Source organism: Dendrobates tinctorius, unplaced genomic scaffold (assembly GCF_039654945.1).
Source record: "Dendrobates tinctorius isolate UK_male_01 unplaced genomic scaffold, ASM3965494v1 ptg000019l, whole genome shotgun sequence".
Taxonomy (NCBI): domain Eukaryota; kingdom Metazoa; phylum Chordata; class Amphibia; order Anura; family Dendrobatidae; genus Dendrobates; species Dendrobates tinctorius.
This window is the reverse complement of record NW_027361687.1, coordinates 49,048,996-49,073,447: the sequence shown is the minus strand read 5'-3', so window position 1 is coordinate 49,073,447 and position 24,452 is coordinate 49,048,996. Positions and strand designations below refer to the sequence as shown.

The 24,452-nt window shown below is 44.0% G+C and overlaps 1 protein-coding gene and 1 long non-coding RNA gene across 3 annotated transcripts in view; one reads left to right on the top strand and one right to left on the bottom strand.

Moving 5' to 3' along the window:
- LOC141082920 (transgelin-2-like) overlaps positions 1–20,043 on the top strand; it is a 31,676-nt gene extending 11,633 nt beyond the window's left edge. Inside the window, exons 2-5 of the mRNA XM_073566973.1 lie at positions 17,604–17,810; positions 18,050–18,215; positions 18,444–18,546; positions 19,337–20,043. Of these exons, the coding sequence (XP_073423074.1) occupies positions 17,628–17,810; positions 18,050–18,215; positions 18,444–18,546; positions 19,337–19,478 (594 nt within the window). The 5' untranslated portion in view covers positions 17,604–17,627 and the 3' untranslated portion in view covers positions 19,479–20,043. The remainder of the gene's footprint in view (positions 1–17,603; positions 17,811–18,049; positions 18,216–18,443; positions 18,547–19,336) is intronic.
- Positions 1,107–5,647, bottom strand: LOC141082921 (uncharacterized). 2 transcript variants are annotated; one of them, XR_012230611.1, is made up of 3 exons: positions 5,559–5,647; positions 2,890–3,063; positions 1,107–1,649 (listed from the first exon to the last, which is right to left on the bottom strand). It is a non-coding gene; the product is annotated as an uncharacterized lncRNA (long non-coding RNA). The 2 variants fall into 2 exon arrangements; XR_012230610.1 differs by lacking the exon at positions 5,559–5,647 and adding an exon at positions 3,842–3,977.
- Positions 20,044–24,452: the final 4,409 nt, after the last annotated feature.

Genomic DNA, 24,452 nt, shown 5'->3' with positions numbered 1-24,452 from the left:
ATCCAGTGTGCATTTTTTTGGAAAATCTTGGACAAAGCATATGTTCGCTACAACCAAAGCGCTGCCTTCTATTGAACGCTGGTAAATCGGCATGAGTTCACTGAACCATGCAGATTTACCACGTTCAGTATTTTATTTACGTAATTTCTGTTGCGGAGATTAGCGTCTCTGCACAGAAATTGACATACTGCAGTCTTGAAAGACGCGCATCATGTCAGTGTCCGCGGATGATCCGCAGGCGACTAAGCAAGCATAGTAGACATGGGATTTCTAGAAATCCCATCCACTATGCTGCCACAGCTGGCCGCGCGGGTTTGACGCTGCATAAATACGCAGGTGAAACCCGCAGCAGTTCCTGATCATGGGCACATACCCTTACAGTGCACTTTCATTAACATCTTCTGTAGGAGTTGTCATGAGGGTTACATTGGTTGTCAGTTTTAATAGAATCTAGTCTCTTTAATGTTTATAGACTTACTAAATATAGAACATTCATATTTGATGGCGGTCATGTAAAGGTGAGTATTCCTTTCTGACAATATCATCGAGCCCCTCCACCACCTCCATCAATTCCCACAATATGACAAAACTGCATAGGAAGCGGCATCTGGAATTTCTCCAAATGCAATGGAAATGCTCCCAAATTTGGACACAAGAATTTCTCAAATCGGAGTATCATCCTGCTGATGGCGTCGGTGAGAGGAGCCGATGGGCCCCACGCCAGTGAGACGCTAGATATGTAGGAGGATTAGGATCTGTAAAGGGCTGCACATCCGAGGGGTTCCCAGGGCAGTGAGGGAGATTATAAGAAATGTGGAGATATTATGGAAGCTTCATTCCCTATTCCAAATAATAAATTACTGCAGAGTCTGAAACTGTGAGCAGTCGGATACAACATGGATGTCTATATTAATGTACAGACTACACAGGCATATTCCTATACACCAATGTCAAGCATACATGAGGGTCACAATGAGAGTGTGATGTACTCTGGTGCAGACCTAAAACTGATCTCCCTGGTTCACAATTACAATGCCAGAACTGAAGACTGAAATGTACAGGCTAATCACTAGAAAAGCAAGAGCTTGGTTCTGTATAAAGCCCAGAGCTGTAACGGTATCCATCATGCATATTTTGTGGTGAGTAACGAAGGGGCCTGCAGTTTGTGGGACACTGGGGATGGCGGGTGTACAGTGGTCCCTGAGTCTCCCACCCGCCACACTTGCACATTAGGCTGTGCACTGTAAAGTTACGTATTGTTATGCGATAATCTCGCTGTCACCTATCAGCCCATAGTGCTTGTTAGAATAATACCATTTATGTGCAAAAAACACTGTATGCCAGATTCTCCCAAAAAAGGAATCCTTGTGGGTGCCCTTTCGGTGCCAGGCCTTCATCTGTGGGATCCGCAGCACATTCCAGCGCTAAGTCCCCATGTCGTACACAGTTTACATGATGTAACAAGACCAGATCACCGTCGCTCCTGTAACACTCACAAATTATATCAAGCTGTAGTGGTTTTGAATAATTTTCTCCACTCCGTAATGCCAGAGATAGTTCATTTCTAACTAGGTGATTGTCTTCTGGGCTTCCACAATGCAGCAAAATGAAAGCTTCATGCCACTTTGGATGTGAGTGGAGTACAAGACCTGATAAAAAAAAAAAAAATGGAGTAAAATAAGTGAAGAAAAGTGTTTGCTTAGTTGTCCAGAGTTTTGTAGATTTCCAGCATGTGATGAGACAGATTACTTCAGTCAGGATTGACGTCTCCACTGTTACTTGACTGGTTGCTTACTAGTAGCGTCCTGCTAACGAACAAGCCACGTCGAGAAGCCTGATCCAGCAACACTTCCGAGTCCTCTGTTTTTTCACCTATCGATCCACACTGGAGTAGGCCACTTTTTACAATGGCTGACACAAGCTATTATGCTCGTTAATGCATATTGTACAAAGCAAATCCTGGGCTGCCGACAACGTGGACCACGTAAAAGTGCCAATCGGCAGACAAACAAGAGTTTTGATGGCTGATTAGTGGAATGATTACACTGACCAATATTTGGGGAAGAAATACTCTTCTGAACGGTCATTAATGGCCTGTGTGATTGAGGCTTAACCTAAGGACACCATACACAGTAGATAAAAGTAATCCGAACCTGCTAATCGTGGCCTTACTCCGGATTGAGCTCAGACTAAATGGCTCATGAACAATAATTAGTACTACCAAATCTACTTAGTAAAGTGGTTGGTAACGCCAAGCATCACCAGCATACACATTTATCGTTTTTATATTGAAGCGCGAGTATGTGTATTTCTAATGACTCTGAATCCACAGCCCTGCTCTTGGGTCAGGGTATGCTGCGTGTATCACCACAGATTCTCAGCCAGTCTACTTTAATGCCTCTGTCTATATTAATAGTGAATGGATGTCTCCTTGGGGAAATATTGTGTAGAGCCCATTCATTCCCAGAGACGTCACATCTGGAGCAGATACCGTTCCATCATATGGGATCCATCCGGATAAGGGGCCTCAAAACACCGGCTGCTACCAGACACCAACCACGGCTGAGTGTGCAGTCACCGGTAATAACCTACTACCGAATGATGGGCCGAGTAACTAAAGAGTATTTCGGACAATGTGCAGATTTCTTCTTTCTAAGGTTAAAACGCATGACTAGAAACTGGTTTTGGCGCTGTCTGGTCAGTCACCCTTATGTGTGTTTTATTTTTGCGGTCTGATGAGGTCCAGAGCACAATTTGCCACTGTTACAGACACAAGTTTGCAATGTTACTTTTTTTTATCTGTGGGTGTTGTGGTATTTGTTTATGTGCTGTTTGTTTGCTGTTATGGTGACGACCAGACCAGTTGTGGGATTCACTGTTCCTACTTACGGATGTTTTTCGCTCCCAACCTCTCCAGTCACAAAGCATTACGAGTCTCCTAATGTCATGCTGCGCGTCGTCAGACATGTGACTGCTGCAGGGTTGGTGTGTTTACTGATTGGCAGCAGTGGTCACATCTGTTCTGTTAGAGCAGGAATCATAATCCATAGACTGTCTAAGGACCTAAGAAGCAGGAGTGAGAGACAATTGGGAAAGTTAGTGTGACTTGTTATTACTTTACACCATTCTGAGTTTTTAAAAAAATATTTAGTGGGCTGGACCAGCTATTTAACGCTGTGTTCTGCTGATTCCCTAAGGCTGGGTTCACATAGTGTTAACCAGCCCTATCAACCCATAGCGTTGACGGGCTGCGTTACCACTATAGCATAACGCTAGCGCTGACAAGCTATGACCGCTAGCGCTGATGAATCATCAGCGCTAGCTGTGATGGACGTGGCCTGCAGCGTCTGAGGCTCCGAGGCTCTGTCGGTACTTAATGGCACATCGCGAACGTGTGCCGCTTTACAGCATACGTTGCGATGCGCTAGGTAATGGGAGGCTATGGCAGCGTTAACGGACTGCGTTCCACCGCGTTATACTGCGGTGTTACCCAGCCTGTTAAACGGACTGTCATACCGCAGTATGAACCCAGTCTTAAACGGCTTCAACCATTGACAACAATGAGACATGAGGTACATGGTCTATTGCATGAATATTCTCCCTCACCTTTGGTTTTGTCCACCATACCTCAATGACGTAATCCTATATAAAAATGCTCCATTAACAGTCCCTTTAACAAAAATTATGTTTTGGGCTCAAATCAAGTTTCATTTGAATATTTCTACTTGTGTAACAAGGTGGCCCGGGGTGGTAGTCCCAGGCAACTAAGCCACAGTCAGTATTCACCCTGGGACCTTGTACAGAAATAGACAGGATGGACACAGCTCCCCTCATGAGTTACCTCTTTTTACCAATCACTGCAGTCCAGGCAATCACAACCAGCGTCACAGGAGTAATAACGTTTATTTTAGTAGGATGAACGAGGTGATTGGAGAAAATACCATAGAGACTTCTTCCTGCTCCTTCTTGGGGCTGTTAACCTCACCGACCAGGTTAACTCCTGCTATCCCTAACACTAGCATACACCATATAGGAACATGGGATACAGAAACAGCATTAATAACACATTAATACAATTACAGACATTACACATTGCAAACACAGCACATAGGAGAGAGGGGAAGCAATGGGGTTCTCCGCCACCTTCTTACACCTGCACAAATTTTTTTTTATTTTGTCCTAACAGAAAAAAATGTAACAAGCTGAGCTTCAATGTAAGGCTGTGTGCACACGCTGCGGATTTTGCTGCGGTTCCGCAGCGGTTTTGGCCGCTGCGGACCCGCAGCAGTTTCTGCTGCGGTGTACAGTACAATGATTCCCTATGGGAATCAAAAACCGCAGTGCAGACGGTGCGGAATTTTCCGTGCGGATTATCTGCGGTTTTCAATCCGCAGAAAGAATTGACATGTGAATTCTTTATGCGGATTCTCCTGCGGTTTGCCATCTCCTCCATTGAGGAGATGAAAAACCGCAGGGCAAAACCGCAGAGCAATCCGCAGGTAAAACCGCAGGTCTTTTGACCTGCGGTTTCACCTGCGGATTGTACAAAATCCGCGCGGATGAATCCGCACCTAATCCGCAGCGTGTGCACACAGCCTAAAGCCACTAACTGCATCATAACTGAACTAAGAAAAAATAGCTGCACTCTGACATGCAAAACATTGAATCTAGAAAATTGGAACTGCATTACAGCCATAGAAAATAGGTGAACGCTATAATATGTACATATGAAATATACAAAGATGGAACTGCAATATTGCTACAGGAAGAATTACTATAGAAATAATGAAGATAACTTAGCGCACAAATGGGTAAATTAATTAAGCCGACATCCTGGATCTTTAAGCAGTGCAGGTTTGACACGTATTTCCTCCATTTGTTGAATCTCTTCCTCAGTCCACAAACCCGTGCTCTGCTGCAGCTGATGTAAGTTGTTGTCCATGTTGCTACTTTCTGGTGAGTTGGCACCCCATTGGTTTATCACCGTTTTGACCCTATTGCACGTGTATTTGCTCCCCAGTTTTCTACACTACTGTATGTACATATTATAGCATTCACCTATTTTCTATGGCAGTAATGTAGTTCCAATTTTCTAGAATCAATGTTTTGCATTTCAAAATGCAGCTATTTTTTCTTACTTTTATTGACCTCATCCTAGCTTGCACCTGTACACACTGGTTTGGATGTGTCGGTCAGTTCTTCTGTCTGCATCAGAATTGAGACATGGATTGGATATTTTTTTATCACTATCCTTCATATCTTAGTCATGTGCATTCACTCACTTCGATGCCCTCCATCCCTCCTGCTGTCCTGGCACTCGTACAACTCATAATTCATAAACTTGGTAACCATATCCCCCTATTTTGAAAATTCCCAGACTTCCTGAGGCTTGGCTCTGCCAAGACCCAGACAGCTTAAGTATCTGTTCTATACCCAAGACACTGAGAGAGAATTGCCGAGAATTCTCCCGGTGTGTCTTACTCTACTTCAATAAGGAATGAAATATCTGTCTATGGCACGTTTGTCAAACTCTGGCCCACTGGGTGAGTATATCTGACCTGCGACGCTGGGAGAATTTCCCGAATATGTTTGGCCTGTGACGCCAGGCTTCGCACTTTCAACTATCCTAGATGCTGATACACTTGAAAGCACTAATGGAGGAAAAAGCGTCAGCTGATGTTCCCTCTCCCATCATTCCTCCCTCTGCATCTGACAGCTCAGCGCAGCGGGCGCGGTGACATCGTTACAACGCACCCACTGTACTAAGAAGTGCAGATGATCTGAAGACAGCATGAAGAGACCAGCGCAGCACGGGAACGGACAGGGGTTTTTTTTTTGGTGGGGGGCCTATTACACTGTATGGAGCGCCGTGTGGGGCCCACTGCGCTGTATGGAGCGCCGTGTGGGGCCCACTGCGCTGTATGGAATGCCGTGTGGGGCCCACTGCGCTGTATGGAGCGCCGTGTGGGGCCCACTGCGCTGTATGGAGCGCCGTGTGGGGCCCACTGCGCTGTATGGAGCGCCGTGTGGGGCCCACTGCGCTGTATGGAGCGCCGTGTGGGGCCCACTGCGCTGTATGGAGCGCCGTGTCGGGCCCACTGCGCTGTATGGAATGCCGTGTGGGGCCCACTGTGCTGTATGGAGCGCCGTGTGGGGCCCACTGCGCTGTATGGAATGCCGTGTGGGGCCCACTGCGCTGTATGGAATGCCGTGTGGGGCCCACTGCGCTGTATGGAGCGCCGTGTGGGGCCCACTGCGCTGTATGGAGCGCCGTGTGGGGCCCACTGCGCTGTATGGAGCGCCGTGTCGGGCCCACTGCGCTGTATGGAATGCCGTGTGAGGCCCACTGTGCTGTATGGAGCGCCGTCTGGGGATTACAGTTGGAGAATCACATTGTGATGGGGGTCACCATTCTTTGTAGGGAGAATTGAGGGGGTAAAGGAGGGTCATCATACTGTGTGTTTGTGTAGGGTACTGTGGAGAAATTCACTGTGGGATTATCATACTGTGTTTGGGGGCACTTTTGTTGGCATCATACTTTATCTGTATTATTTAAGGTTTTTATCCTTATTTAAATTAGGCCTTTAGACGATATGCTTTTTACTGCTCTTACATAACATATTATTTTAACATTCTAAGATCTATTAATTCAAATGTAATTTCTTCGTGGGACAATCCCATTAAGTTTCCATATGAAAAAAGTTAATTATATTTGATAAGGAAAAACTTCCTCATTTGTAGACACTTCTTTAATAAATATCAAGGTTGACAAGTGACATTATCCAAGCTTTTAATCTTGGCCCTGTGTGTATTTTAGTTTGACATCCTTGGTCTATAGGGTCAAGGAGAAGGCAATGCGTTTTTTTTTTTTTTTTTTTTTTCTTCCCAAAATTCATCTGACATTTTCCTCTGAAGTCAGAAAATATCTCTGTAAATATACAAAGATCAGCCACACAAATTTAAAACCATCTCCTTGTGTAGGAACCACACATTACACCAAAACAGCTCCAACCTATCAAGGCATGGTCTCTACAAGGCGTCTGATGGAGTTTAGCATTAAAGGGAACCTGTCGGCAGGATTGTGCACAGTAACCTACAGACAGTGTCAGGTCGGCGCTGTTATACTGATTACAGTGATACCTGGTGATGAAATCCGTGTTGTTTGTTCAATCTTTATTTTCAGTTTTGAGTTAATGATATGCTCGTGCCCCAGAGTGGGGCTGTGGGTGGTCTTCACGTGGTGCTCTGCTTATATATTCATCTGTATGGCTTCTGACAGGTCACTGATAATATATATATAGATGGCGCCTGCACAGTAGCGGCTATTTTAACTAAGTTTTTTTTAAAATTTTTTTATGATTTTAATGTATACCATAAAAAATAATTAACTGCACATTACACATGCGATCAATCTGCAGTGCGTGATTTTTTTTTTTTTTTTTAAATGAACATTATACATATATTATGTAGACTAGGGTGCAGGTCAGTGAGGGATCAGTGACCTGTCAGCAGTTTTCATTATGAATACCTAATCAGACCACAAAATGAAGCTCCCTATCTTGCCCATGCAGCGATACAGAGCCTGGATGTATTGCTATAAAAGCGGTCACCATCCTAAAGATGGCAGCCACATTAGTTGTAAAGCTTTATTTGACAGCAATTCTGGAATTTTCTTTTAATTTTAGGGAGAAAACTGGCTGGACAGTAGAGCATGCACCATCTGTTTAGTAATTTCATGCTAAATAGTTTAATCTGATATTAAATCTATAACAAATGTGAAAATTGAAGTTCGCCCAAAATGAAATTTCCTGATAAACAAGATGATTGTGTCCAGATCTATCCATTAATGCCACATATTCTAAGTTTAATATTATGTCATGCTGGGTCAGCAGGAATGTATTGGAGGTAAAATACCATCCTTTGCCATATGATCAACTCAACTATGATGTCCTCCTGACAACTCTTCACATTGTTTTCATGACCTTGTCGCTTGGTCATAGTGGCACTTAGGCTAGTTTCACACTAGCGTTACCGGGCGCAGCGCACGGCCGCCGCTAAGCTCTGCCTCCGGCAGAGCCCCCTTCGGTCAGCTCCTCCTATGACGCTGCATGCGATCAGCGTACCCTATATTTAGCATTGGGTACGCTGGTCGTGCGGTGGCACACTTTTGGCGCTGCACCGAGCGCACAAATGCAATACAGTGTGTTTGGCGCACGTCGGCGCAGCGCTAAAAGGGCAGATGCGTTGGCAAGTGTGCCAGTGCACGACCAGCGTACCCAATGCTAAATATAGGGTACGCTGATCGCATGCAGCGTCATGCGATCAGAGGAGGAGCTGACCGGAGGGGGTGCGGCCAGGGGCGGAGCTTAGCGGCGGCCGTGCGCTGCGCCTGGTAACGCTAGTGTGAAACTAGCCTAAGTGAATCCAAATCTGCATCAATGTCTACCTCCTAAAGGCCAATTTTGGTGAACATGTGTTCATAGTCAAAAAAAAGAAAAAAGTTCTTATCAGCTGTTGGCATTGACATCAGGGGCTTATCTGCAGCATTCTGTATTGCTGTAGATAAGCCCCCGATGTAACCTGAAAGGTAAGAAAAACACGTTAGATTATACTCACCGGAGGGGGCGATCCGGTCTGATGGATGTCACGGTCCGGTCCGGTACCTCCCATCTTCATACAATGCCGTCCTCTTCTTCCCTTCCTGTAGTAGCTCTGGCGCAGGCGCACTGCTCTGCCCTGTTGAGGGCAGAGCAGAATACTGCAGTGTGCAGGTGCCGGACCTCTCTGACGTATCTCCACGCCTGCGCACTGCAGGACTCTGCTCTGCCCTCAACAGGGCAGAGCAATGCGCCTGCGCAGGAGCCACTACAGGAAGGGAAGAAGAGGACGGCATCGTATGAAGATGGGAGGAGCCGGACCGGACCACGACACCCACCGGACCGCCCCCCAGGTGAGTATAATTTAACATGTTTTTCTTATCTTTCAGGTTACATTGGGGGCTTATCTACAGGATTTCAGAATGCTGTAGATAAGCCCCTGATGTCAATGCCGGCAGCTGATAGTCAAAAAAAAGGGTGACAAATTCCCTTTAAAAGAGCATTGATAGTCTTGTATATAGCTGATCAGTGCTTGTATATGACCAGAAATCTGATTGTCTAGTTGCAGCTTTAAGGCTATGTTCACACGTTGCGTATTTGCTGCATCTTTTTCCGCAGGCAAAACCTGCTCTCTTGGTTGTAAAGAAGCGGCTTGCAAAAAGCCTGATTTAACTCCCTTAGGTTTTTGCACCAAAAACGCAGCAAAAACTGATATCTGCGTTTTTTCACTTACCCATTGTTTCGGGTGGGTGAAAAAAGCCTGCAAATATGCTGAAAGAAGTGACATGCTGCAGTTTTCCAAATCAGTCAGGAAAATAAAACCAATGTGTGTGCATGAGATTTCTGAAAGCTCATAGACTTTGCTGGTACTGTAAAACGCAGCATAAAAACTGCAATAAAAAAGCAGCAAAAACTAAACGTGTGAAAATAGTCCAAAGGAAATCAGGAAATCACGTTCTACGTAAGTCATCTGTAAAGGTAAATGATGAGCTGAGGCTGACCTCCAGGTTGGAGGAGTCTCGGCTCACGCAAGCCACAGCTTTGATTGTATATCGCTGTCTCGATGATGATACCAAGAGCTGGGATCTGCTTCTTATAACACGTTGGCCCGCAGTCCACGTTTCACATCCTCTTACTACAGGCCTCTGTTTCCCCACTTCTTCAGCGTGTTAACTCTTCACCTTGCTCTGTAAAGTTTCACTACCCAAATGAAAATCTTCATAGGCACGTATGAATTCCTGTTATCAATCAGATGACTGGTCATCGCTAATTTATGGGACGGGTGGGTCTGGCACTGGCTCACTGTGTGCCTTCAGGGCATGGCGGTGTTTGACATTCACAGACTCCATGATCACATTCACACCCAGCAGGGCTATAGGTGCGGGGACACCAGGGTGGAGGCTCTGATTTGGTAGGTTCTAATCTTTGGGCAAAGTGATTGTTTGCCCAGATAGGAATGAAACAATCTCGCAGGTTCTCATCATATCCGTATTCATCACTTTAATACATCATGGCTTGAAAATCAATGGATTCCAAGTCCTCCACTGCCTGTATGGCGCTGTACATATCACCTTGTTGGATGTCACGCTAACAGATGCTCTCAAAAGGGGTTGAAAATAACTTTTAAAACCTATATCAACCAGTGAACACTATACTATAGCTTACTTATGGAATTATCTACATAAAAATGTAATTACTTTGAAAATACATTGAACTGCCAGCATTCCTAGCATATCCTGTTTTCAGTGTCTGCATAGTTGCTTACTATAGTGATCTGCATTTTGGGACCATTTACTTTACACCAGGTACTGTAAACTCATCAGATGTACAGTACAGACCAAAAGATTGGACACATCTCATTCAAAGAGTTTTCTTTATTTTCATGACTATGAAAACGGTAGATTCACTCTGAAGGCATCAAAACTATGAATTAACACATGTGGAATTATATAATTAACAAAAAAGTGTGAGACGACTTAAAATATGTCTTATATTCTAGGTTCTTCAAAGTAGCCACCTTTTGCTTTGATTACTGCTTTGCACTCTCTTGACATTCTCTTGATGAGCTTCAAGAGGTAGTCACCGGAAATGGTCTTCCAGGAGTTCCCAGAGATGCTTAGCACTTGTTGGCCCTTTTGCCTTCACTCTGCGGTCCAGCTCACCCCAAACCATCTCGATTGGGTTCAGGTCTGGTGACTGTGGAGGCCAGGTCATCTGGCGTAGCACCCCATCACACTCCTTCTTGGTCAAATAGCCCTTACACAGCCTGGAGGTGTGTTTGAGGCCATTGTCCTGTTGAAAAATAAATGATGGTCCAACTAAACGCAAACCGGATGGAATAGCATGCCGCTGCAAGATGCTGTGGTAGCCATGTTGGTTCAGTATGCCTTCAATTTTAAATAAATCCCCAACAGTGTCACCAGCAAAGCACCCCCACACCATCACACCTCCTCCTCCATGCTTCACGGTGGGAACCAGGCATGTAGTATGGCGCCCCTGAGGCTCAGTCGCCACAGAGGTACTGCACCTTCTCCTAAGGTGTAGTGCCCCACCATCCAGGTAAGGTAGGAACTCCTGACCACACTCCACACCTGCATCCCACACAACAGGGTAGTTCAGCACACCACGCATTGGGTCCTTGCTTGCCCCCAGATTCTCTGGGAGCACCCCTGGTGGTTCCCTGCTTGGAACACTGGATGTGTTGGGAGGTGGGTGGAGTTAGATATAAAAGAGGGGGAAAGTGTAGAATTACAGGTCAGTCTGACAGGAGGTCGGGCGAGGAAGACAGTCAGTCAGGAGAGACAGGACTGGTCTGAGAGAGGAGAGATCCCTAGAAGAGGGATGGAGGAAGGAGTGCTGCAGCTGCCTCAGTGACCTGAGCCAGCTGGCACGGGAAGGGGAGGAGAGAGACGTAGAACTGTAATCTAAGCTTCCATAGGAGAGAGAGAAAAGGAAACAGAGGTGTATAATACAGGATGTAACTCAGGATCAGTACAGGATCAGTAATGTAATGTATGTACACAGTGACTGCACCAGCAGAATAGTGAGTACAGCTCTGGAGTATAATACAGGATGTAACTCAGGATCAGTACAGGATCAGTAATGTATGTACACAGTGACTGCACCAGCAGAATACTGAGTGCAGCTCTGAAGTATAATACAGGATGTAACTCAGGATCAGTAATGTATGTACACAGTGACTGCACCAGCAGAATAGTGAGTGCAGCTCTGGAGTATAATACAGGATGTAACTCAGGATCAGTAATGTATGTACACAGTGACTGCACCAGCAGAATAGTGAGTACAGCTCTGGAGTATAATACAGGATGTAACTCAGGATCAGTACAGGATCAGTAATATAATGTATGTACACAGTGACTACACCAGTAGAATAGTGAGTGCAGCTCTGGGGTATAATACAGGATGTAACTCAGGATCAGTACAGGATCAGTAATGTATGTACACAGTGACTGCACCAGCAGAATAGTGAGTGCAGCTCTGGGGTATAATACAAGATGTAACTCAGGATCATTATAGGATCAATAATGTATGTACACAGTGACTGCACCAGCAGAATAGTGAGAGCAGCTCTGGGGTATAATACAGGATGTAACTCAGGATCAGTAATGTATGTACACAGTGACTGCACCAGCAGAATAGTGAGAGCAGCTCTGGGGTATAATACAGGATGTAACTCAGGATCAGTAATGTAATGTATGTACACAGTGACTACACCAGCAGAATAGTGAGTGCAGCTCTGGAGTATAATACAGGATGTAACTCAGGATCAGTAATGTAATGTATGTACACAGTGACTGCACCAGCAGAATAATGAGCGCAGCTCTGGGGTATAATACAGGATGTAACTCAGGACCAGTAATGTATGTACACAGTGACTGCACCAGCAGAATAGTGAGAGCAGCTCTGGGGTATAATACAGGATGTAACTCAGGATCAGTACAGGATCAGTAATGTATGTACACAGTGACTGCACCAGCAGAATAGTGAGTGCAGCTCTGGGGTATAATACAAGATGTAACTCAGGATCATTATAGGATCAATAATGTATGTACACAGTGACTGCACCAGCAGAATAGTGAGAGCAGCTCTGGGGTATAATACAGGATGTAACTCAGGATCAGTAATGTATGTACACAGTGACTGCACCAGCAGAATAGTGAGTGCAGCTCTGGGGTATAATACAGGATGTAACTCAGGATCAGTACAGGATCAGTAATGTATGTACACAGTGACTGCACCAGCAGAATAGTGAGAGCAGCTCTGGGGTATAATACAGGATGTAACTCAGGATCAGTAATGTAATGTATGTACACAGTGACTACACCAGCAGAATAGTGAGTGCAGCTCTGGAGTATAATACAGGATGTAACTCAGGATCAGTAATGTAATGTATGTACACAGTGACTGCACCAGCAGAATAATGAGCGCAGCTCTGGGGTATAATACAGGATGTAACTCAGGACCAGTAATGTATGTACACAGTGACTGCACCAGCAGAATAGTGAGAGCAGCTCTGGGGTATAATACAGGATGTAACTCAGGATCAGTACAGGATCAGTAATGTATGTACACAGTGACTGCACCAGCAGAATAGTGAGAGCAGCTCTGGGGTATAATACAGGATGTAACTTAGGATCAGTACATAGTTTTTAATTATTGTAATTTATGTAAAAAAAACTGAACTCTGTATGTGGATTCCTTATCCAGATAATGTGTAAAATGCTAATCATTAACTTTACTGAAACTGTTTTGGTTTACACAGGAGTGCTGCTACATATATATGGCAGTCAGCACTGCAGTGAATAATTACCAATTGTTGCTTACTGTTACTTTTTTTCATTGCTCCGTTACTTTTAGGACAATGTATCACATACTGCTCTGTTGTGTGTTCTTCTGTAAAGAGCTTGATTATGTTTAATAAATCTTGTTGCCATTGCATCATCGCCATAGTTTTGGGGCAAGCGTGGACAGGCTGCGGTTTTGTCTCTTAGCAACTGCCTGGCTCTCTTCCCCATGACAGCATCTTGGCAGGATTCCAAACAAGTGGTGGAAAAGTACTGTGGAGTTGTGGAAGAACCTTGGTTCCTACACTACACTGTACACTGTTTGCTTTGCTGCAGCAAGAGGAGCTGGAATGTGAGCGAGTGAAGGATTCTGCATGGGAAAGACTGCATGCGACTGTTCCTGCAGACGCTCAAACCTTATAGGGGCACATTCACATGCAACAAGTTCACTTTCCAGCTATTTTTCTGAAAATGTTAGTGATTTTATACACATACCTAATTGTGTTCAAAAAAGTTCAATTTTTCTCATTAATGTACACTCTGCACCCCATCTTGACTGAAAAAAACAGAAATGTAGAAGTTTTTGCAAATTTATTAAAAAAGAAAAACTGAAATATCACATGGTCTTAAGTATTCAGACCCTTTGCTCAGTATTGAGTAGAAGCACCCTTTTGAGCTATTACGGCCATGAGTCTTCTTGGGAATGATGCAAGTTTTTCACACCTGGATTCGGGTATCCCCTGCCATTCTTTCCTTGCAGATCCTCTCCAGTTCCGTCAGGTTGGATGGTGAACGTTGGTGGACAGCCATTTTCAGGTCTCTCCAGAGATGCCAGTCAAGAATGGTCACAGAGTGGTTATTTTAGCTGTGAGATTAGGGTCACTGTCTTCTTGGAAGGTGAACCTTCAGTCAAATCTGAGGTCCAGAACACTCTGGGAGAGGTTTTCATCCAGGATATCTCTGTACTTGGTCACATTCATGTTTTCTTCAATTGCAAACAGTCATCCTGTCTCTGCAGCTGAAAAACACACCGATAGCTTAATGCTGCCACCACCATGTTTCACTGTTGGGATTGTATTGGGCAGGTGATGAGCAGTGCCTGGTTTTCTCAACACATACCACTTAGAATTTATCACCACAAAGTTCTATCTTCGTCTCATCAGACCAGAGAATCTTATTTCTCATAGTCTGGGAGTCCTTCATGTGTTTTTTTTTTTTAGCAAACTCTATGCGGGCTTTCATATGTCTTGCACTGAGGAGAGGCTTCCGACTGGTGGAGGGCTGCAGTGATAGTTGACTTTGTGGCACTTTCTCCTATCTCGCTACTCCATCTGTGGAGCTCAGCCACAGTGATCTTGGGGTTCTTCTTTACCTCTCTCACCAAAGCTCTTTATCCATGATTGCTCAGTTTGGCTGGACAGCCAGGTCTAGGAAGACTTCTGGTGGTCCCAAACTTCTTTCATTTAAGGATTATGGAGGCCACTGTCCTCTTAGGAACCTTGAATACTGCCGAAATTCTTTTGTAACCTTGGCCAGATCGGTACCTTGCCACAATTCTCTCTGAGCTCCTTGGCCAGTTCCTTTGACCTCATGATTCTCATTTGGTCTGACATGCACTGTGAGCTGTGAGGTCTTATATAGATAGGTGTGTGCCTTTTACAAATCAAGTCCTATCAGTTTAATTAAACACAGCTGGACTCCAATGAAGGAGTAGAACTCAAGGAGGTTCCCAAGGAAATGGACAGCATGTGACTTCCGAATATTTATGACCATGTGATATTTCAGTTTTTCTTTAATAAATTTGAAAAAATTTCTACATTTGTTTTTTTTTCAGTCCAGATGGGTGCAGAGTGTACATTAATGAGAAAAAAATGAACTTTTTTGAATTTACCAAATGGCTGCATTGAAACAAATAGTGAAAAATTTACAGGGGTCTGAATACTTTCCATACCCATTGCACTTGTGTTTAGTATGTCGATGAGGCCTGACTACTCTAGCACCAGTTCTCTTGGCCAGGCTGAGCCCTCCTATATATGGGGGATTTGGAAGAGATAGTTTGGCTGACAGCTATCATAACACTGTCCATTTAATGGGGGGAAAATAAGGATTGGAATTTAATATTTTAGTTGCCCAATCTTTGTTTTCAGGAAGATCACCCACTGCTGTTACACATCGAAATTGTGAAGAACGCGCTGACCATCCAATGTTGGGGTAGAGAGGACTCTGGCATATTGATTTACAAATTACTAATCATTTTGCTTTCGGCTGTCATAGATATCGGGCAGACTCTTGCTACACTCTCCCCCCCCCCCATTTAAAATCTTTGCTTGCTTGATCAATCGGATGGGGAAATTTGGAGAAATGGCTCTCAGTCAACTGCCCTTTCGGTGGCTAAACACAATAGTCTAAGATGGATCAACCAAAGGAAGTGGATCTCTGTGGAAGACTTGTACACTGCAGTTAACGCTTCTATAGGAGATAATTTCGCTTACATGAGATTTTCTGGCTCACACCCCTTGTACATGAGACTACTGACAGTGGTAAAGCTAGGGCACAGTGTACCTCAAAGGTTTCCAGTCTTGTAGTGGATAGATATGCAGTTTTCTTATCTAGGGAAAAACAGTTTTGACTCTGTGGCGCGCCGGCGATAGCTACATTTTCATCTCTCTGCAGTAAACTTGGAACATATCCCCCAAATTATGTGATTGCTGCAGCCTGCGTATTTATACAGGGCTCTGGCTTATTATCAGTAATTACAGTAATAAAGGAGTGCTCAGTCAGCGGGGTTATCCAGAGAACTTTATATTTTGTTATAGAGCTTCTGCCAATGGAAACTGACCTCTCAGCCATAATAATCCTAAATAACCAGAATAAAATCCAATCATTTGGCCTTGAATATATTAGGTTCGTGACCTCTCTTACATAGGATAATGTACAGCCACTGTAATTTCTAGATGTGTGAGACCAATACAGGCATTTGACAGCGCTCCTACCTATTGTTTTGATTGTAAGTAAGGGTGTATGAGGATGCAGATGCAATGGGATCCCTGGAGAAGGGTCGCTGTAGGGGTTAGATCCACCCATAATTCGTGGTGAAAACCCGTGAAAGGCTTTCTCTACAAGCAATGTGATATTAAAAAATGAAAGATTGGGAATTTGATTCACAATGAGAAGAACCAAGGAACAAAAAATGGGTGAATTTTTATGGAAAAATGAAATATAATGTTTAACATCATATTCATCAGACCCGGCATATATATCAGCTTACTGTTATGGCTTCCGTGTAACACAAACAGGACATGGTGAGGGAGTTTCCTGTGGGCTGAGAATTTCCGGGTGCTTTGTAAGGTGAAGAGTTCAGTTGACTATGGCTTAGCTAAAATCTCCTAAAGTTTTATGAATTGCAAGTCTCGGTATGAAAGTTTATCAAGGTTCTCAGAAAGTAGTTATAGTTTTGGGACATGTGGCTTGTGCTAAGAATCTTATCAGTTATTCTGAACCAAAAGTCTTAAAGTGAATGTCTCATGGAAAAAATACCTATTGCTTAAATCAGGGTTTTGTGCCACATGAGGATTTCCAGAAACAACAAGAAGTTGGAGCCTAAAAAGCCTCAGTGGCCAGTGTGAAGCCTGTAATATTTATATTTTTTAAATTCAGAGTGATATGGAAAAAAAAAAAAGACAAAGTCATTTTCTTATGATGGCTTCCCGTACACATTAGATTGAGGTTGCTAAAATCGGCAGATATCAGCAGAGTCAGTTAACAGTCTAATGTGTACTGAGCCCTCCCAACAGATGATGTTGGAGAATAGAAAGGTCCGGCTTGTCGGATTTTCAATGGACGCCCCCTTTGGTTATCAGGGAGATAAGCCACTGACAGAGGAGTCTGGCAGCAGCTCATTAGCCGAGATCACATAAATATCAGGTCAGTGGGGTTTAACACCTGACATCACCACTGATCAACAGCCAAATGTCAACACATGGTATGGAGCCCTTTTTCTATGACACCAACAGAAGTGCTTTTTATTTCTCTCCTACAACCTCAGGCACAAAGTTCATGCTAGGCAGGAACCTTTTTCCATTTTGATTCTGGTTTCAAGTCCAACTTGTCCCATTTGTGGTCCATTAAGTCAAATTCATAAATATAAGTGTATGGGTTGTTCTCCATGTCCCTTATGTAGCTTATTGTTTCTTTCTTACAGAAACCCAAACCACCAACCACTAAAATGGCAAACAAAGGACCTTCATATGGACTGAGCAGGGAAGTACAGATGAAGATTGATCAGAAGTATGACCCAGAGTTGGAGAACATCTTGGTGCAATGGATAACCACCCAGTGCCCTGCCGAATGTGGGAGCCCGGAAGAAGAGGGAAAGTCTGGTTTTCAGAAGTGGCTGAAGGACGGCACTGTGAGTGGATTTTGCTGCTGCACTTGCATTAATTGTTTAATATGAAATCTTCAGAGATGTAACCTAGGCTTAAACTCCTGTAAAGATTTTAAGATTTTCTTCCAGAACTGTCTATGATAAGGACTAGAGTCTACAATCCCTGTATACACGATATGAAATCTTGTGAATGATGGGTCAGACGATATATCACAAAATGTCTTTGACCAAACCTGCACATATATTTTTTCTCATTATTTTAGGTACTTTCCCACCTGATTAATTCCCTTGCCCCGGGTTCTGTGGCCAAAATCCAAACATCTGCAATGGCCTTCAAACAGATGGAGCAAGTGTCTCAGTTCCTGAAGGCCTGTGAGCGATATGGCATTGCAGCTACTGACTTGTTCCAGACAGTTGACTTATGGGAAGGTATGGATACCAAATGTCACCCCAATAGTTAAAACCATCTTATCTTATATCATCTTGTGCTTAAGGAGTAGCTTATTGATGTACTTCTTTGAACTGCTTGCACCATGAGCTTTATGCTAAAAAGACTCAACTGATTTGCTGACGTGGCAGAAAATAATGGAGGCAAGATCAGCCTATATTTAAAATAAATCCCTTGAAATAATGCTTTTGTTACTCTTTTTAACATAGGCAAGGACATGGCCAGTGTGCAACGGACCCTGATGAACTTGGGTGGTGTGGCGGTTACAAAGAGTGACGGCCAGTTCCGTGGAGATCCCAACTGGTTCCCTAAGTTAGTATTTTAAGTCAAAATCGAGCAGAGTTTACATTTTTGTACACTAGTTCATAGACAGGAACTTGGCGTAGTGGTGGCTATTCATCAGGCTCAATCACAGGCATCCATTACTTTATATTGATTCTACAAGAAAAAGCAGTTTCCAATCCATTTCAATACCAAATGATCTTTACTGGGAAAACAAAACTAGAAAAGAACCATATTTTTCGCTCTACACATGAGGCATAATATTGCAGAAGATCTCAATGGTGCTCTTGATATAACACAATATAAAGTCCCCTTCTTGACATTAAAGTCCATCTGATGTCAATGTGATCCTGCAGACTCTCCTCTGAACTCCCAACACTTCTTTCCTTCAGCTACAAAGGCGACTGCTAGAGAAATCTAACAGCTTGTTCCACACTCCTCATAGAGAACACACAAACACTTGGCTAAGTTGAGCTTCCATGCTTATGGGGGAATTGGGAGAAAAAGTTGTTGGCTGAGATGAGTCCTAAGTATTGGGATGTCGGGAGAGATGGATGTTGGCTAAGTCATCATGGGTATGAGGGAGTAGGGGAAGATAGCTGTTAGTTAAGTGGATTGTTCATGTGATAGGGGAGGTGGGAGAGATGGCCGTAGGAGCGAGCAATTGGCCAACAGCTATCTAAGGTCTATAGACACCATAATAAATTAATGTATTCACAAGCATTCTCAACATTTTTAAGTAAATCCGGGGACATTATTTTGTCATATAGCAGGACCAATACTTTTTTCCCTGTCTAATAAATTCTTTACATTCTTTTAGGAAATCCATGGAAAACAAACGTGAATTTTCCAAAGACAAATTAAAAGAAGGGCAAAGCGTCATTGGTCTACAGATGGGCACCAACAAAGGAGCCTCCCAGTCTGGAATGACTGGCTATGGCATGCCAAGGCAAATCCTCTGACCGAACAAAACTTGGAAACATCTGAACAGATTACCAAGCAGATCATCCACTCATCTCTTAGGTCTTCTCTTTCTCCCTTTTTTGGGATATTATCCTCTAGTCCTTAATATCAAGCTCCAAACATGGTCGGTTCCATATACCCAACCCCCCCATCCATTTTTAGGGAACGTCGATAAGTATTTAATTTTTGATTGTCTAGGAATTAAAAAGTTTTTAATGTCTTCTTTGAGAGTGCACCGCCATGCCTTAACATTCCACACCACCTGCTACAATGTTTTTGTTATATTTGTGACCAAAGTTAAGTGGATTGTTTATTTCTAATCTTGGTTCTTTTAATCCTGTGGTTTGTTGAGATCTTCTGTAGAGTACAGTAACCTTCACCAAGCTTCATTGTAATTGAACCAATAATGCAAAAGGGAATACAACTTTCAAGCTGTTCTTAGTAGTCTATTCCTAGTGACTGGGGTGGGACCTGAGGTTTTTTTGCGGCTCTGCTCTCAGCATCCAATACTGTTATATATATATATATTTCTGAACCAATTAAAGACCAATCTATGTTTATAAACGTAAGCCTTCTTGGTCCATATATGTAGGTGTTTAACTATATTATTCTTAAAGGTAATATTCACAAAGTAATTATCCATTGTACTGCTGGTGGAGTCACTGCATTCATGCATTATTTATCCTGAACTGGTCCTGAGTTACATCCTGTATTATACCCCAGAGCTGCACTCACTATTTTGCTGGTGCAGTCACTGTGTACATACATTACATTACTGATCCTGAGTTACATCCTGTATTATACTTCCAGAGCTGCACTCACTATTCTGCTGGTGCAGTCACTGTGTACATACATTACTGATCCTGAGTTACATCCTGTATTATGCCCCAGAGCTGCACTCACTATTCTGCTGGTGCAGTCACTGTGTACATACATTACATTACTGATCCAGAGTTACATCCTGTATTATACCCCAGAGCTGCACTCACTATTCTGCTGGTGCAGTCACTGTGTGCATACATTACATTACTGATCCTGTACTGATCTTGCGTTACATCCTGTATTATACTTCCAGAGCTGCACTCACTATTCTGCTGGTGCAGTCATTGTATACGTACATTACATTACTGATCCTGTACTGATCCAGAGTTACATCCTGTATTATACTTCCAGAGCTGCACTCACTATTCTGCTGGTGCAGTCATTGTGTACATACATTACATTACTGATCCTGAGTTACATCCTGTATTATACCCCAGAGCTGCACTCACTATTCTGCTGGTGCAGTCACTGTGTACATACATTACTGATTCTGAGTTACATCCTATATTATACCACAGAACTGCACTCACTATTCTGCTGGTGCAGTCTTTGTATACGTACATTACATTACTGATCCTGTACTGATCCAGAGTTACATCCTGTATTATACCCCAGAGCTGCACTCACTATTCTGCTGGTGCAGTCACTGTGTACATACATTACTGATCCTGAGTTACATCCTGTATTATGCCCCAGAGCTGCACTCACTATTCTGCTGGTGCAGTCACTGTGTACATACATTACTGATCCTGAGTTACATCCTGTATTATGCCCCAGAGCTGCACTCACTATTCTGCTGGTGCAGTCACTGTGTACATACATTACTGATCCTGAGTTACATCCTGTATTATGCCCCAGAGCTGCACTCACTATTCTGTTGGTGCAGTCACTGTGTACATACATTACATTACTGATCCTGAGTTACATCCTGTATTATACTCCAGAGCTGCCCTCGTTATTCTGCTGGTGCAGTCACTGTGTACATACATTACATTACTGATCCTGAGTTACATCCTGTATTATACTCCAGAGCTGCACTCACTATTCTGCTGGTGCAGTCACTGTGTACATACATTACTGATCCTGTACTGATCCTGATTTACATCCTGTATTATACCCCAGAGCTGCACTCACTATTCTGCTGGTGCAGTCACTGTGTACATACATTACATTACTGATCTTGTACTGATCCTGAGTTACATCCTGTATTATGCCCCAGAGCTGCACTCACTATTCTGCTGGTGCAGTCACTGTGTACATACTGTTAGGAGTGGCGGATGGCACTAAATAAAAATTATGAATAAAGTCCCTTCGCCACCCGGGGTCCACCGTGCGGCAGATGGTAAGACCGCTGCTAGGAGATGGCAGAATATAAGGCGGTAAAGTGCACGGGGTTAACGTCACCCTGGTGCACTAGGCAAGCTCAGTTTAGCTCACAGAGCTGCCAAGGATAAACAGAAATGCAAAAGTGCTGAGTCTGTTTAACTCACAGAGGCTCAGCTACACAGACGCGGTAACTGGTCACAGGAGAGGCGTGAGCTGACGGCACCAACTCCGTCTAGACCTACCGTATACGTCTGTGGCAGAGACGTCGCAACTGCGAACGTACACTGTGCTGCTACAGCAGCGCGGCAGGAACGCAACTGCTAAGAAAACGCTGCTGTCAGGCAAGCGCAATATGGATGCTAGGCTGCTGAGGCAGGGATGCAAATGGCACGCTGGCGCTGTAACTGACTAAGACCAACACACTGTCACCATTCGTAATAACCGAGGGAAGGGGTTTCATAATAAGTCAGTCACCAGTCCATGCATACATCACCATACACACACAGCATAAAATGCTGCACTAGCGCATGGCGGAACGGCCATGCGCACTTTTTATAGCGCACGGGACCTTCCGGAAATCTCCAGGAATCCAGGAAGAGCCAATAGGATCCGAAGTGGGACCTGAGCACCTGATTCCCGAAGTCCAAAAGGAGCTCGTCCCGTGAGCATGCCCAATAGATGGAATAAAGAACTTAGCCTCTGGAGACAGTTGTTGTGAGACAATCTCCTCAGCAATCCCTTCTGCTGCAGCAGATGGGCAAGAGACTGCAGCATGTGAGAATCTGGGTTTCTGTATAGACGTGTCAGAAACCAGATTCCTAACGCATACATTACTGATCGTGAGTTACATCCTGTATTATACCCCAGAGCTGCACTCACTATTCTGCTGGTGCAGTTACTGTGTACATATATTACATTACTGATCCTGAGTTACATCCTGTATTATAACCCAGAGCTGCACTCACTATTCTGCTGGTGCAGTCACTGTGTACATACATTACATTACTGATCCTGAGTTACATCCTGTATTATACTTCCAGAGCTGCACTCACTATTCTGCTGGTGCAGTCACTGTGTACATACATTACTGATCCTGAGTTACATCCTGTATTATGCCCCAGAGCTGCACTCACTATTCTGCTGGTGCAGTCACTGTGTACATACATTACATTACTGATCCAGAGTTACATCCTGTATTATACCCCAGAGCTGCACTCACTATTCTGCTGGTGCAGTCACTGTGTGCATACATTACATTACTGATCCTGTACTGATCTTGCGTTACATCCTGTATTATACTTCCAGAGCTGCACTCACTATTCTGCTGGTGCAGTCATTGTATACGTACATTACATTACTGATCCTGTACTGATCCAGAGTTACATCCTGTATTATACTTCCAGAGCTGCACTCACTATTCTGCTGGTGCAGTCATTGTGTACATACATTACATTACTGATCCTGAGTTACATCCTGTATTATACCCCAGAGCTGCACTCACTATTCTGCTGGTGCAGTCACTGTGTACATACATTACTGATTCTGAGTTACATCCTATATTATACCACAGAACTGCACTCACTATTCTGCTGGTGCAGTCTTTGTATACGTACATTACATTACTGATCCTGTACTGATCCAGAGTTACATCCTGTATTATACCCCAGAGCTGCACTCACTATTCTGCTGGTGCAGTCACTGTGTACATACATTACTGATCCTGAGTTACATCCTGTATTATGCCCCAGAGCTGCACTCACTATTCTGCTGGTGCAGTCACTGTGTACATACATTACTGATCCTGAGTTACATCCTGTATTATGCCCCAGAGCTGCACTCACTATTCTGCTGGTGCAGTCACTGTGTACATACATTACTGATCCTGAGTTACATCCTGTATTATGCCCCAGAGCTGCACTCACTATTCTGTTGGTGCAGTCACTGTGTACATACATTACATTACTGATCCTGAGTTACATCCTGTATTATACTCCAGAGCTGCCCTCGTTATTCTGCTGGTGCAGTCACTGTGTACATACATTACATTACTGATCCTGAGTTACATCCTGTATTATACTCCAGAGCTGCACTCACTATTCTGCTGGTGCAGTCACTGTGTACATACATTACTGATCCTGTACTGATCCTGATTTACATCCTGTATTATACCCCAGAGCTGCACTCACTATTCTGCTGGTGCAGTCACTGTGTACATACATTACATTACTGATCTTGTACTGATCCTGAGTTACATCCTGTATTATGCCCCAGAGCTGCACTCACTATTCTGCTGGTGCAGTCACTGTGTACATACTGTTAGGAGTGGCGGATGGCACTAAATAAAAATTATGAATAAAGTCCCTTCGCCACCCGGGGTCCACCGTGCGGCAGATGGTAAGACCGCTGCTAGGAGATGGCAGAATATAAGGCGGTAAAGTGCACGGGGTTAACGTCACCCTGGTGCACTAGGCAAGCTCAGTTTAGCTCACAGAGCTGCCAAGGATAAACAGAAATGCAAAAGTGCTGAGTCTGTTTAACTCACAGAGGCTCAGCTACACAGACGCGGTAACTGGTCACAGGAGAGGCGTGAGCTGACGGCACCAACTCCGTCTAGACCTACCGTATACGTCTGTGGCAGAGACGTCGCAACTGCGAACGTACACTGTGCTGCTACAGCAGCGCGGCAGGAACGCAACTGCTAAGAAAACGCTGCTGTCAGGCAAGCGCAATATGGATGCTAGGCTGCTGAGGCAGGGATGCAAATGGCACGCTGGCGCTGTAACTGACTAAGACCAACACACTGTCACCATTCGTAATAACCGAGG